At 45.7% G+C, this 14,466-nt stretch overlaps 2 protein-coding genes across 2 annotated transcripts in view; one reads left to right on the top strand and one right to left on the bottom strand.

Annotated features, from left to right (window-relative positions):
* Positions 1-3,356, top strand: part of zgc:110782 (uncharacterized protein LOC541358 homolog) — a 4,182-nt gene extending 826 nt beyond the window's left edge. Inside the window, exons 2-3 of the mRNA XM_048227381.1 lie at positions 1,623-2,294; positions 2,713-3,356. Of these exons, the coding sequence (XP_048083338.1) occupies positions 1,653-2,294; positions 2,713-2,937 (867 nt within the window). The 5' untranslated portion in view covers positions 1,623-1,652 and the 3' untranslated portion in view covers positions 2,938-3,356. The remainder of the gene's footprint in view (positions 1-1,622; positions 2,295-2,712) is intronic.
* bada (BCL2 associated agonist of cell death a) lies at positions 3,350-7,874 on the bottom strand. Its single transcript, XM_048227395.1, has 4 exons — positions 7,474-7,874; positions 7,069-7,203; positions 6,306-6,532; positions 3,350-4,785 (listed from the first exon to the last, which is right to left on the bottom strand). Exons 2-4 carry the CDS (start codon positions 7,193-7,195, stop codon positions 4,687-4,689), a joined length of 453 nt encoding a protein of 150 aa, XP_048083352.1. The 5' UTR covers positions 7,196-7,203; positions 7,474-7,874; the 3' UTR covers positions 3,350-4,686.
* Between the last annotated feature and the right edge of the window lie 6,592 nt (positions 7,875-14,466).

The following is a 14,466-nucleotide window of genomic DNA, read 5'->3' as shown; positions in this document are numbered from 1 at the left end:
CTGTGCTTGGAAGCACACGTTTCATGTTCACGTTATTCATGTTACCAGACTAACTAGCGTTTTCTAAGCATATGCTGATTGGAATAGCTGATTCCATTCAGATAGCTAGGTGGCTACCATGCTCATACTGCACTTTTAATGGCAAACTGCAAACAGAAATGTCACACTAGCAGCAACTCATTATGTTTCCATTTCCTAATAATGAAGATTCCTTGTAATAACTTAATATTGTGCTGTCAATGTGGCGCAAACAAAGGCTAGAGTGTGATTATCCTTTGTGAGCAACAGCTGGCAAAAGGACGTTATGAGAACCGTTTAGACTCTATTAAAGTGACAATGCGACATTTAACAATACACTCAAATTGGCAGAATTTCTTAAAAAATAATAATATGTAATACATTATTGGCCTTTTGTTTTACTATAGTTGTTTGTGTTTTTTTTTGGGGGGGGGGGCGCCAATTTGTTGTTGCATACCCCTCAAAAAATGGGTAGCTGCACCCCTGTGCATAACAGGGTATTGCACATTTTCTGTCTATTAAACTATGATGCCAAGGTCATCGCATATCCCATTACAGTTTTTCTCGATTGCTTTTACCTGCTTAAGTAAACTGGAATCCACTTGGTCTTCATGACTACTTTCTTTGCACAGCAGAAGTCATCTCTTGCGAGTATTCACACATTTTCATTGGGTTCACACATTTCTCACACCCTTTTGCAAAACAGTTAACACAGGTGTCATTCAAAAGCCCCAAACTCTATTGGTTTTCCCATGCTAAACAAAAGGAAAACATCTTTTCACAGGTGGTATAGATTCCTTGCATAAGTCTGAATCTCTGTTACACCTGTGTGAAACTCCTTTGCACAATTCTTCAATCAGCAATCATTCATTATACATAAGAGATGTCTGTTCTGTGTTGCTATTTGCAAGTATGGATCTAATGCACATTTAGACAAAGTACTGTATTGCCTATTTGGTGGAGAAAACGGTCCAAGGTAGGTAGGTCTTCTGATACCAGAAAAATGAGAAAGTAATGAAAGACATAACAAAAATGCTCATTTTGAGAACTAGATTTTGCATTTTGTTGTCCAGTGTGTAATGATTGATTAAAGAGTGTTTTTGAATTGGCAACAAGTTGTAGTGTTTGAAGGCAAGATTTGCTTTTGCTACATGTTTTAAGTGTTTTGAGAGAGTAACAGCCTTTTTACAAGCAAAATGTGTCATTTTGTTCAGAGTGCTTTTGTTCAGACACGGGTGTTAACTGTTTTGAGAACGTGATGTCAGAGTTGACACAAGTATCAAAACGATCGAGAAAAACTAACAATACACATGGGAACACATGCGAAAGCATTGAGTTATGCACCATAGGCTTAAAATACAGCTTTCATAGTTTATACTTAAAATTTCCCCTTGGGGATCAATAAAGTATCTATCTATCTATCTATCTATCTATCTAGACCCTATATGCAAAAACATAATAATGCAATATAGTTGAAATCCTTATCATGGGAAAGATTAACACAATCTACAGTACAATAGACGAAGCCATAAAACACAGCCACACAGCCCGAGACTTGAGATTTTTGAGACGCATAAGATTATTTGTTTCTCCTGTTTTGTTAGATTGCCGAAGGCTCTTTGTTGCTGGTCACCATGCCCACCCTGCAGGACTGTGTCCAGCTGAACTGTGGCGTCCAGATGCCCCTCCTGGGCTTGGGGACGTACAAGCTCCACGGAGACGAGCTGCGCCGGTCAGTGGACGCGGCGCTGGCCGCAGGGTACCGCGCCTTCGACACGGCCGCCGTCTACGGCAACGAGGCAGACCTGGGCCGAGCGCTGAGAGAGCTCCTGCCGCAGCACGGTCTCACGAGGGCCGACGTGTTCGTCACCAGCAAACTGGACCCGGCGGACCACGGCCCCCGTGCGCTCCACGGCTGCCAGCGGAGCGTGGACCGGCTGGACTGCGGCTCCGTTGACCTCTTCCTCCTGCACTGGCCCGGCACCGAGGGCTTGGACGCAGGAGACGCGCAGAACGCCGCCGACCGCGCGCAAAGCTGGACCGTCCTGGAGGACCTCCACCGCAGTGGAACATTCCGGGCGATCGGCGTGTCCAACTACACCACCGCGCACCTCCGCCAGCTCCTGGGCAGCTGCCGTGTGCCGCCTGCCGTGCTGCAGGTGGAGCTCCACCCGGCGCTGTGCCAGCCAGAGCTCCTGAGGGCGTGTGGCGAGGCGGGCGTGCGCGTCCAGGCCTACTCGTCCCTGGGGAAGGGCGCTCTGCTGCAGGAGCCTGAGGTCAAATCAAATCAAATCAAATGTTTATTTGTCAGTCACATACATTATACAGGTAGCCTATAAATGCAGTGAAATGCTTATTCCACTGACTCCCAAGACTGTGCAAAGATAGATAGATAGATAGATACATACATACATACATACATACATACATACATACATACTTTATTGATCCCCAGGGGAAATTCAAGGATACATGTATAGAAAAGGAAGAAAGTGCAAAGTGTTTAGGCTACTGTACTGTGTGCTGGTGCTCCTGCTACTGTGCTGTGTGCTGGTGCTCCTGCTACTGTGCTGTGTGCTGGTGCTCCTGCTACTGTACTGTGTGCTGGTGCTCCTGCTACAATCCTCATTTAGAATCCTGATAGCCTGGGGGTAAAAACTTTTCCGCATTCTCTCTCCGTGTTGGATCTTTCAGGTGCGGGCGGTGGCGAGCTCGTGCGGACGCACACCTGCCCAGGTGCTGCTCAGGTGGGCGATGCAGCAGGGCGTGGCTGTGTTGCCACGGTCGCGGGAGCCTCAGCGGGTGCAGGAGAATGCGTGCGTGTTCGACTTTGAGCTGAGCCTACAGGACATGCAGCGGCTCAGCCGCCTGGACAGCGGCAGGAGGTTCTGCAAGAGAGACCCGTCTTGTGTGGCCTAGAACCTCATGGTACCCCCTCATGTCATAACAGGTACAAATCCAGCCAGGTACCTGCTTTGGAACCTCATGGTACCCCCTCATGTCAGAACAGGTACCTGCTTTGGAATGGATGCGATCATGAGACCAAATCAGCTGTTCTCTCATTTCTAATTGCTTCTGTCCATCATTGTACTGCTGTCAGTCAATAGCATTGGACATGATCTGGGTCATATGGACGTTAGCATTTCTATGGCTCTGGACATGATCTGGTTCATCTAGACTTAAACATTTCCATGGTAACCAAGTACTTCGGAGCTTCCTGTTCAAATTCCTGTTCTGAATAAGTTCCACGTTTACCAGAAAGTTCCAGTTTCTAGGTTGGATTTATAGGTGTGTATAAGTGAAACCTGGTAAGGAAGCACAAAACAACTTCTGCAGTCCATGAAATTCATTTATTTGACCAAATGGTATAAAAGAAATACAAATACAGATCAGTACTTACATAGAAAATAAAAAAAATGAGTAAAAACATAAAAATGAGTAAAAACATTTTGTATGAAATTACAAATGTCTATAAAGAGTGGTAAAAACCAGCATTTTAAATAGTTCAGGTACATTTCAAGTAGAACACCAGCAGTCTGGCTGATCACTGAGAGACTACCTCCAGAAGCCCTTTCCCACCTCAGGTGACTGTCTAATTTGGCAGTGGACTGTGGGCCAGACCTGGCCCTCATGTGGGCCACATCCCAGCCGGATCAGGGCCAGATCAGCCCACAGGCCTGTCCCGTGCAGGCGGCCTTGGTCAGCAGTGGTCTGGGAGGCACAGTCTGAGTGTGCTGTACTCAGCAGGCGAAGTGTGGCAGGCAAAGTGAAGGGGCTTCAGGTGACCTCATCATTACACACTCAGGGGGGTCTACAGGTATCCTGTACAACAACAAAGTGTCCCACCAATATGCACACATGAAATGTTTACAACTTAAAACAAACAAACAAACAGCAATAACATTAATGTATTTTTTGCCATAAATATTTAAATAATGGAAATGCACATAAACAAGTCATTCCAGTTGAGGTGCGCAGTCTTCCGCAAGTGGAGCGCAGGCAATCTGTACGCATTTAAAGCGGCATACACACATGCGCACAGGTAAAGTCCAACTACAGGTAGTTCACAATGGCAAAGGTGAGCAAACATAAATCCTGAGCCAGGTAAGGGCGACTACATCATTATCCTCTGAAGAATCAGTCCTCGTTATCAGTCCTGGTTGTGTCTCGGCTTCTCGTCAGCAGTTATTTGGGTTGTGTCAGGAGATTATCTAACCTTTGATTGTACGCACACATTTTGTGATACATGTCTATATATTATACTAGAAAAGGACATTGAACAAAATAACACTTATGGTAGAAATATTTTACACTATAAATTGTAAATATTGATAAATAATTTTTAAATATCTGTGAATTGTCATCTATTTTTGTAGAGAGAGATTGTCACTTTGGAGATTGTCAGATTAAACTAACAGTTATCGGTTCTGCAAAATACACTTATCCACCAATTATTGCAAGATATTAACGTTTCCCCTTTAGTCTTCAGACTCCCAGCTCCAAGCCTCCCAGGAGGTGTGTGTGTGTGTGTGTGTGTGTGTTGTACACAGGTAAGAAAAGGCATCGTGGCCGGAGTCTGGACAGCGTGTGTAGCTGGTTAGAGACGATGAGACGATGTGATGGAGGGATCAGCGGGAGGGTGATGGGAGGGGACGGCCAGCGGGCGCTTCAGTCTCTGCCCTCCTCCTCTCTCGGACTCCAGAGGAACGAGAACCACCCACGCAGGCCCTGCCGGGGGGCGCCGGACATACCTGCCCGCTTCTGCTCCTAGAGAGAGAGAGAGAGAGAGAGAAAGACCAGACAGACAGAAAGAAAGAATGGAGATCTAATTGTGAGCTGGGGAGAGAGCATTCTCAGATCACAATAACAGAAGTGAAAAAGGAAGTGGTTGCAAGCTAACACCTGTGCTGTTCTTGTGTTTAGAACACTCAGGACATTCTCACGGTTCCATGACCTGTGACTGTTCTAATCTCCTTCCTGTTTATCTCCAGCTGCCTGCTTCACATGCTCATCTGCCCACCACTATTTGTTTCCCTCAACACACCTCCACTGACACATCGTCATGGCCTACAACACACACACACACACACACATCCTGTAAACCCTTACACTGTTCAGAACCCCCTTACACACACATATTAACATACACACCACCATCATTTAAACTCAAAACATTTCAGAACCCCCTTGCACACACACACACTTTTACCTACACACCACCACCATCATAAACTCACTCTGCTTAACCTTCTGCCCACACACACTTTCCCTCAACATACCTCGACTGACACATCTTCATAGCCTACACCACATCACACTCACACACACATTCACCGCCACACCACTATTATTTTAACTCACACACCTACACACACACTTTCACATGTACACCAGTGTTGTTTCAGCTCATTCTGTTCACAGCATCTTGCCCTGTGGCTATTCTTCCACACACACACATGGGTATTTGTGGGCGTTTTTAGGGGTGTTTTTGGGAGGTTACCAGGTAAGCCATGTTTTTGGAGGTGCAAACAAACGCTGCATCGCCATGGAGATCACATAGTAAGGAACCAAAAAGCCGATTGTTTGCATCTCTGAATGGGCGGTGACGTCCGCATGTGACGCGAGTTTGTGTGAAAGAATACACAGTTCTAAACAAGGCACCATTGTGTAAGCTCTCACTGCATTACCTAACCTCTGTTGCCCTCTCCTGACCAGCACGCACACACACACACACACACACTGCTCACCCCTCGGTCCAGCACACACACACACACCCTCACCCCTCGGTCCAGCCAGGTGTCACACACACTCTACACACACACACACACACATTCTACACACACACACTGCTCACCCCTCGGTCCAGCACACACACACACACACACACACACCCCCCCTCACCCCTCGGTCCAGCCAGGTGTCACACACACACACTCTACACACACACTGCTCACCCCTCGGTCCAGCACACACACACACACACCCTCACCCCTCGGTCCAGCCAGGTGTCACACACACACTCTACACACACTGCTCACCCCTCGGTCCAGCACACACACACACACACACACCCTCACCCCTCGGTCCAGCCAGGTGTCACACACACACACTCTACACACACACTGCTCACCCCTCGGTCCAGCACACACACACACACACACACACACACACACCCTCACCCCTCGGTCCAGCCAGGTGTCACACACACACACACACACACTCTACACACACTGCTCACCCCTCGGTCCAGCCAGGTGTCACACTCACACACACACACACCCCCTCACCCCTCGGTCCAGCCAGGTGTCGAACTCGTCGCTCATCCGGCGGAGCTGGCGTCCGTAGTGCTTGGCGGCCCAGAGAGCGGCGGGCGCCGACTGGGACCTCCCACGGAACGGCGCGCCGTCGCCCATGCCCTCCTCCGAGGACACGCCTCCGTCGGCGGCCTCGGACTCTTCGCAGCGGCTGATGGTGTACACCTGAGACTCGGAGTACAACCGCACGCGACCTCCGACTGCAGCGACAGCAAAGAACACACAGCAGGGTAAGGATTAGAAGTATATATACTCTTTTGATCCCGTGAGGGAAATTTGGTCTCTGCATTTATCCCAATCCGTGAATTAGTGAAACACACTCCGCACACAGTGAGGTGAAGCACACACTAATCCTGGTGCAGTGAGCTGCCTGCAACAACAGCGGCGCTCGGGGAGCAGTGAGGGGTTAGGTGCCTTGCTCAAGGGCACTTCAGCCGTGCCTACTGGTCTGGGTTCGAACCACAACCCTCCGGTTACAAGTCCGAAGCGCTAACCAGTAGGCCATGGCTGCCCCAGAAGACAGCCAGGACACAGGATTTTATGGACAACTTCAAGTGATGAATGATGCCTCACACTTAGGCTGGTGTTGTTTAACCTACTGCGCCTCTGGGGTTATTGGGGCCAAGCAGGGCAACTGCATAGACACCTAAAGTGTTTCTCTCTCGCTTTTATTCTGTATAATTTGCATATATCAATACAGAGCTGTCCACGAGGTTACAGTATCTGATCATCTCACCTGATTTTATGGTTTTTGGTTCACTGTCTTGAGGGAAATTCAGATCTGTTTCTTTCTCGGTCTCTGCAGGAAGCGCGCTCTCATCCAGATTTGCCGGGTCGGTGCTGGAACCGGTGTTATTTTCCATGGTGAAACCTTGCAGGGTCAGGTCAGATGATTGAACAGACAAAAAAAACCATGATGCTGATCCTTTGCATAATAACAGGAAGTTTGAAACGGTCACGTTACTATCGCCTTCCAAACTAAATAACATATGTATAGAACATGTAAATGCAAATTTGAACAAGACATTATAACAAAAATAAGTAACGTTGTTACGGACATTACATTCAAAAGCCATGCAGCCGCTATTCAATAAAGGCTAGCTTCGTATTGGCTATCGCTAGTTCGCTTCATCCAACATACCTCTTGTGTCCGGATAAAATCCTGGACAATGGACTGAAGGTGTCGAAACCTCAGGTTGTTTAGTCAGCGTTGTTCAACTTCCCTTGTTCTTGTCTACCTTAAATTATCGAGGGTCAAGATCGATATTGATTGCCTCATGGTAATTGACACACCCCGCAATCAACAACAATAGTAGCGACGATAGCTAATTGCTTTAACTCTCATTTTGGATTAAATAAACCCACTAGCCACTCATAATTGCGTCCTGAGTTGGTCCTGGCAAGAAACATCGACTTTAAATGATTGTCTTCGCAATAAAATCGATTATTAGTGCTTATTCGCACAATCAAATGTCCTGGCACCTCGAGCTACCGCGAATATGAGCTCATGTCAGCCTTGGTATTGTTGTTGTCTAGCGTTGCTCAGTACATCGACAACACCGTTGCACCTTCTTAGCCAATCAGGTGAGAAAGTGGCCGCGCTGGCAGCCAATAAGCGTGTCCGATTGGCCTGTTTTCAGCCGCTCTCTCATCTCAACGTCACTGTTGCGATAGGGTTCTCGAGCCCATGCGGTCTCGTGACTTGTTTACTCTGGCTCAGGCGCGCGCTAAAGCCTATCTATAAAGTGCGCGTGGAGGGCACCATTTTCCCACATAGCGTGAGAACATTTTGGGGTTTAGATACTTAGATTCTACACGCTTCTAAAAAAATAAGATTTTTTTTCTCCCAGTGTATAGCCAGCAATGGTGCGTTATTTTTCTGCAAGAGCCATAGAAAATGACAATGCTGTAGGCTAAACGAATGAATGTATTTTAACTACTCTATTATTTGCTTCATTATAGAGAATCAGTCGTAGTCTTCTGACCAATTTAATCCATTGCAGGAATTACTAAATCGTTTTACCCTTGAAGCATTGCAGGTCGAGGTTATGTCGAGGAATTGCTTAAATTATAGAGTGCATGTCTTTTAATTTCCCCTAGGTGGCGATCAACACCGACTAACATTCATCGTAGCTTAAGCATAACTGCGTGTTTAAATGTTTTGGGGTGTTAGTCAGAATTGTATGGTGGTATGAAGATGCGTCGATTTTGAATTAATAAATGTATGCTCAATTATATTTTGCCTTGATATGACTTAAATTAAATTAATGAATTAAATTAATTGACCAAATTCTTAGCCTACCCAAACACTAATTTTGAAGTCTGTCTACTAGAATGCTCCTAATGAACAGAAATAATTTCTAATTTCATCTTTAGCCTGATGGGCTACTAAGGCTGCAAACATGAGTGTGCAGCGAGCATGAAATAACAAGTAGGAGACATGAGAAAGCAACTGGTTTGGATGAGACCCAGACGTGTCTAGTGGGCTGCTGGCTGGGAAGTGCCTTGATAGATCACAGAGTCTACAGCAGCCATTAACTGGCCAGAAACTACAGAGAAAACAACTGCCCCCTGGAGTGGGCTTTAGATCGCTGGGTAGGAAGAGAAAGATGGAGAGAGAGGTTATTGACAAGGTGTTTTGCAGATGTGGCAACTCTTGTTCCTGAGGACTCTTTTTTTCCCACTTGCACAATGAGAAGGCCTGCTGCTTATTGAACCTCTTAATTGGGCCGTAAATTTAGTCAGCTGTTTTTCTTGCGTTCCAGCACATAAGTCCTGATTCCAAGGGCTCCACCCGCAGCTCTATGGCTCCTTCGTGTCCTGACTGGTGATCGTTTTTATGTTTGTTACGACCCTGAGCGACCGATTGTCCATGATATCTTGCTGACAGGCGTTAGCAGCATGTGGCCAGGCCTTTGATCAGTCGTGAAGTACTGACATGCTCGTTAGCATTCTAAGATTCTAAGAATGACTGACTCTTCTCTAATAACTGTATTACACGTTATTTTCTATATTTGTGATATGTTGCTGATTGGATTATAAACGGCCACAGCAATGAAGAAAAGTGAAAGTGATTGATAATGACTGACTATTATTGTGTTACATGCTCCAAATGTAAAGCACTTTGAGCTACATTCTGTGTATGAAAGGTGCTATACAAATAAAGCTTTATTAGTATTATTAGTATTATTATTATTATTATTATTATTATTATTATTATTATCCGGTCATGTTCTGGCCCAGTGCTGCGCCAGAGCACATCTAGACTCGTGTCAAAGTCCGTTCGTTGTATTCTGTAGGTAGTTGAGAGCCCCCTGCAGACTGTAGTCAGCATGTTGGATTGACGGCCATAGCAGGCTATAGTCAGCATGTTGGATTGACGGCCATAGCAGGCTGTAGTCAGCATGTTGGATTAACGGCCAAAGCAGACTGTAGTCAGCATGTTGGATTGACGGCCATAGCAGGCTGTAGTCAGCATGTTGGATTGACGGCCAAAGCAGACTGTAGTCAGCATGTTGGATTGACGGCCATAGCAGGCTGTAGTCAGCATGTTGGATTGACGGCCATAGCAGACTGTAGTCAGCATGTTGGATTGACGGTCATAGCAGGCTGTTGTCAGCATGTTGTTGGTTTGATTGACAGGCATAGCTGCGGTCTCTGCTCCGGATGCCTCAGCAGGGGACTGAAGCAGGGTGAGTCATGATTTGGGTTTATCATCCAGGCTCACTCCTGGCTCTGAGTCTGGACTTCATCATTCGTTTCAATACAAACACACAGCACTATGCCCGGGGTCATCCCTATGTTCCCCACTCGGGGTTAGGGTTAGGGTTATGGTTATGGTTTTAAAAAAGGGTCCTACGTTCCCCGGTCCCATACAAAGCGGGGAACATAGGACCCAGGACCCGGGGAACATAGGTACTGTACGCTCCCCTATGGCCCCTGTGTTCAGGGTTCAGAACCCCGATCACTGGTCAGTTGTAAGTAATGAAGGTGCTATAGGGTGTACTACTCATATATATATATATATATATATATATATATATGGTACTACTAGTAATGAGAAAGCAACTCATTCAATGAAACAAATAGTTTCACATACAGATCTGATCGATCACATCTGCACCATGAACAGTAATGACTTATTGAAGGATCGTTCCTCCAAACAGCATCATGTAAAAAATCACGTCGTAATTTCATGTTGCTGGCAGTACACACACACACGCACACACGCATGCACATACACACACACACACACCTACCTGCCAGTGCTACTTTGTGGCCTGCAGCCATAAACGCAACCATAAAAAAGCAAATTCAGCACATTCAGACTTCCTGCAGTATCTTTGATGAGACTGCTTAAGCTATCGAATTTCTGTTAAGATATTAAAACGGAGTTGACGGTGTGCATGTTTTAAGGATAATAAAAATTTGACCACACACTTATGTCCAGCATACACACCTAAACCCAACACCTCAAGAGAACTCAAGAGCCTAATCAAATCCACAAACAGGAAGCATCAGTTAACACAAAGCCATTTTTAACCTGCTCCAATACCCTACAGGATGGTCCAGCACAGTACCAGTGCAGTGTATCGTCCAGTACAGCAGTGGTTCTTAAACTTTTTCTCTGGCGACCCCACAAAAAACATGGGCCAAGTCTCATGACCCCCTTCTCTCTAATCGGCGGAATTTGGTTTCGAAATGTTGCGAGATGGGCATCGTAAGGAAATGCAGAAAATGTCTTCTCTCATAGGTAGGCTGTGTAAACATCAAAGGCATTATGTTAATGGAAGCCTTTGACTAAAAAGCTTTAAAAAAATGTCTTTAATCCAGACTGCAAATCATTTTGCGACCCCCTCCAAAACTTTTGGCGACCCCCCTGGGCTTTCTCTGCAGAGCTCCCTCTACGGCCTCAGAGTATATGATTTACGACACTCCTCAATCGGTCAGTCTGTCGTTTTCCTCAATCGGTCAGTCTGTCGTTTTCCTCAATTGGTCAGGCTGTCGTTTTCCTCTTCCCTGTTCCTCCGACAACGGTTTACTCACTTTCTGCTGCTTTTCGCTGGCTGTCATGACGAATGTCTGAGAAACTCCATCGCTACATTGTTCTAGCCGGTGCCTGGCGTGTATGTGTGCAAATGCAGTAAAGCAATTTGTTACACTCATTACTTCCTGACACTGAGGCCGTCGGCCCGCCGGCCCAAAGTTGCAAGGGTGGTTTTTCCGCTCACAGGCGCTAGGGGGAAGCAAGACGGCCACCATTCAACCCCAAAAAAGTAATATAACCATTCCAATGACTCCGAAGCTGTTAAGTTAAGGTAAATTAAGCTAAAAAACCTGCATAGTTCCCCTCGTTCGGACATGACTCCTCTCGCCTGTTTCAGACATTCGCCTCTAGATGGTGCTATAGTTCCATTAAGATTATTGCTTTTCATCTAACACCCTTTCGCCCCAAAACAGCATACCCTGCCCCTAAACCCCTAAAGACGCTCACATTGATGGACATTACTGGACATTAACCCCTAGCACAGCTGGCACTGTCCCCCACTCTTGCCCAGTTATTGCCAGCATGCTGCACTCGCGCTGTATCTTGGACAATCCAGAGCAGAGTGGAGCCTGCCGGACTCCTAAGAAGCGCCCAGCAGGACACTTGTATAAACAGGCGTCACTTTTAAGATGTGATGTCCAATGTTATGGACTTGTCATTGTGCATGGGGAGTTGAATTTTGGATGGGGGTAGGTGGTGTGGGGTTGAGCGCTCACTCAAGTCGTCCCCTTTGTTGCTCTGTGCATAACGAAGAGACAGAGCGGTAAGCCCCCATGCGCTCGCTCCAAATGACTTGGTTGGGCACCAAGCTGCAGTAATCAAGCACCGTGCCAGCTGAGTGTCTCCCAGAGGTTATCAGGCCTCCTCTTTCCTTCTCTTGTCTTCTCTTCTCTTCTGAGCACTGGTGTGTTGAGCTCTCCAGTTAAGCCCTGAGACTCTGGGGCCAATAGTGGGGCGTTATACGCCTTATAAGTGCCATGTGCTCCACTAATGTGTTTGTTTGCTACCCTATGTGTTTATATTCAATAGTGGGGCGTTATACGCCTTATAAGTGCCATGTGCTCCACTAATGTGTTTGTATGCTACCCTATGTGTTTATATTCAATAGTGGGGCGTTATACGCCTTATAAGTGCCATGTGCTCCACTAATGTGTTTGTTTGCTACCCTATGTGTTTATATTCAATAGTGGGGCGTTATACGCCTTATAAGTGCCATGTGCTCCACTAATGTGTTTGTTTGCTACCCTATGTGTTTATGTTGAAAGCATGCAAACATTTGAATTAAGGGCCTGTTAAAAGGCGTCATGATGACACATTTAAAATTTAAATCTATTTATTTATCTGTATCCTTTATTTAACCAGGGCAGTCACATTTTGAGACAGAATCTCTTTATCAAGGGAGCCCAGGCCAAGAGAAGCAACAGCTAGGGCATGCACCGAGTAAAGTCCGATGACAAGAGGAATACAAAACCCTATTTAAGGAGACGTTTAGCACTGGGAGACATAAATGGGTTTAAATGGGCTGATATTTATATGGCACTTATATCAGCTCCGATGTCTAACTGGCATTTGCCAACACCACCTTTATGACACATCTATTATTTAAATGAATGCAGCTTAATTTGACAGCACAATGTCATCATGCCATTTAATCTTGCAAGTGTAAAGTAGCCTACTGAAAGTTGTTAAGTCGCATGCATGTTCTATAATTACATACCTAATGCATGTGTGTAGTTACATACAATACATACATAAATGGCTGACAGAAATGGGTTAACATGTATTATTATACTGATGAATAATAAGCAAGTAGAGCATGCTGATTTGCTGTAGCTGGTTCTTTTGTACCACCACCCTACCATGGCCATGTTTTTGAGCCATCATAAATTTATATGTGAGGACGATCCCCTCGTGTGTGTGTGTGTGTGTGTGTGTGTGTGTGTGGGGGTGGTATTTCAGCATCATGTGTATCTATGTGTGTGTATAGAATATGGGCCTCGTGTGTGTGTGTGTGTGTGTGTGTGTGTTATAACAGCATCATGTGTATCTATGTGTGTGTATAGAATATGGGCCTCGTGTGTGTGTGTGTGTGTGTGTGTGTGTGTGTGTGTGTGTGTGTGTGTGTGTGTGTGTTATAACAGCATCATGTGTATCTATGTGTGTGTATAGAATATGGGCCTTGTGTGTGTGTGTGTGTGTTATAACAGCATCATGTGTATCTATGTGTGTGTATAGAATATGGGCCTTGTGTGTGGGCGTGTGCGTGTGTGTGTGTGTGTGTTGTAACAGCATCATGTGTATCTATGTGTGTGTATAGAATATGGACCTCATGTGTGTGGGTGTGTGTGTTATAACAGCATCATGTGTATCTATGTGTGTGTATAGAATATGGGCGTGTGTGTGTGTGTGTGTGTGTGTGTTATAACAGCATCATGTGTATCTATGTGTGTGTATAGAATATGGGCCTTGTGTGTGTGTGTGTGTGTGTTGTTATAACAGCATCATGTGTATGCCCCGCTGCTCATCCAGCTACACTGGCTACCTATGGTGGCCTGCATCAAATTCAAGTCTCTAACGCTTGCCTACAAAGTAGTCTCCGGTTCTGCTCCCACCTACTTGAATGCCCTCATACAGACTTACACTACCTCCAGACCGCTGTGCTCCTCTGGACGAAGCAGCGTCTAGCTCTACCACCGATGCGGCTCAAGCCAATCAAACTTTTCTCATCTGTTGTTCCTCGTTGGTGGAACACACTGCCGGATTCCTACAAGGGCAGGGACATCCTTTTCCACTTTCAAAAACTCCTGAAGACCCAGCTCTTTTAGAGATCATCTCTCATAGCAACACTTACAACAAGTCTTACTGATCCTAGCACTCACCAGCCGTTTTAAACTGACAAGTAACTGTTAAAAACAGCACTCACGATGCATCTTATTCTTACTGTACTCTAATTTTTTTTAAACTGTCCTAAAATTGTGAAATTGTTCCAAAACATACTGTTTACCATGTTGTTAGTCGCTTTGGTTAAAAAGCGTCAGCCAAATGTAATGTAATGTAATGTAATGTAATGTAATGTGTATCTATGTG

This window comes from Alosa alosa, chromosome 2 (genome assembly GCF_017589495.1).
Source record: "Alosa alosa isolate M-15738 ecotype Scorff River chromosome 2, AALO_Geno_1.1, whole genome shotgun sequence".
Lineage (NCBI taxonomy): Eukaryota > Metazoa > Chordata > Actinopteri > Clupeiformes > Clupeidae > Alosa > Alosa alosa.
The sequence above is the reverse complement of the archived record's forward strand: the minus strand, read 5'-3'. Positions and strand labels throughout refer to the sequence as shown.

Excerpts from the sequence above, each read along its gene's own strand:
- bada (XM_048227395.1), bottom strand. The coding sequence starts at position 7,195 with ATGGAAAATAACACCGGTTCCAGCACCGACCCGGCAAATCTGGATGAG. Across the intron at positions 6,533-7,068 it reads ACCAAAAACCATAAAATCAG|TCGGAGGTCGCGTGCGGTTG; the intron begins GTGAGATGATCA and ends CTGTCGCTGCAG. Across the intron at positions 4,786-6,305 it reads ACACCTGGCTGGACCGAGGG|GAGCAGAAGCGGGCAGGTAT; the intron begins GTGAGGGGGTGT and ends CTCTCTCTCTAG.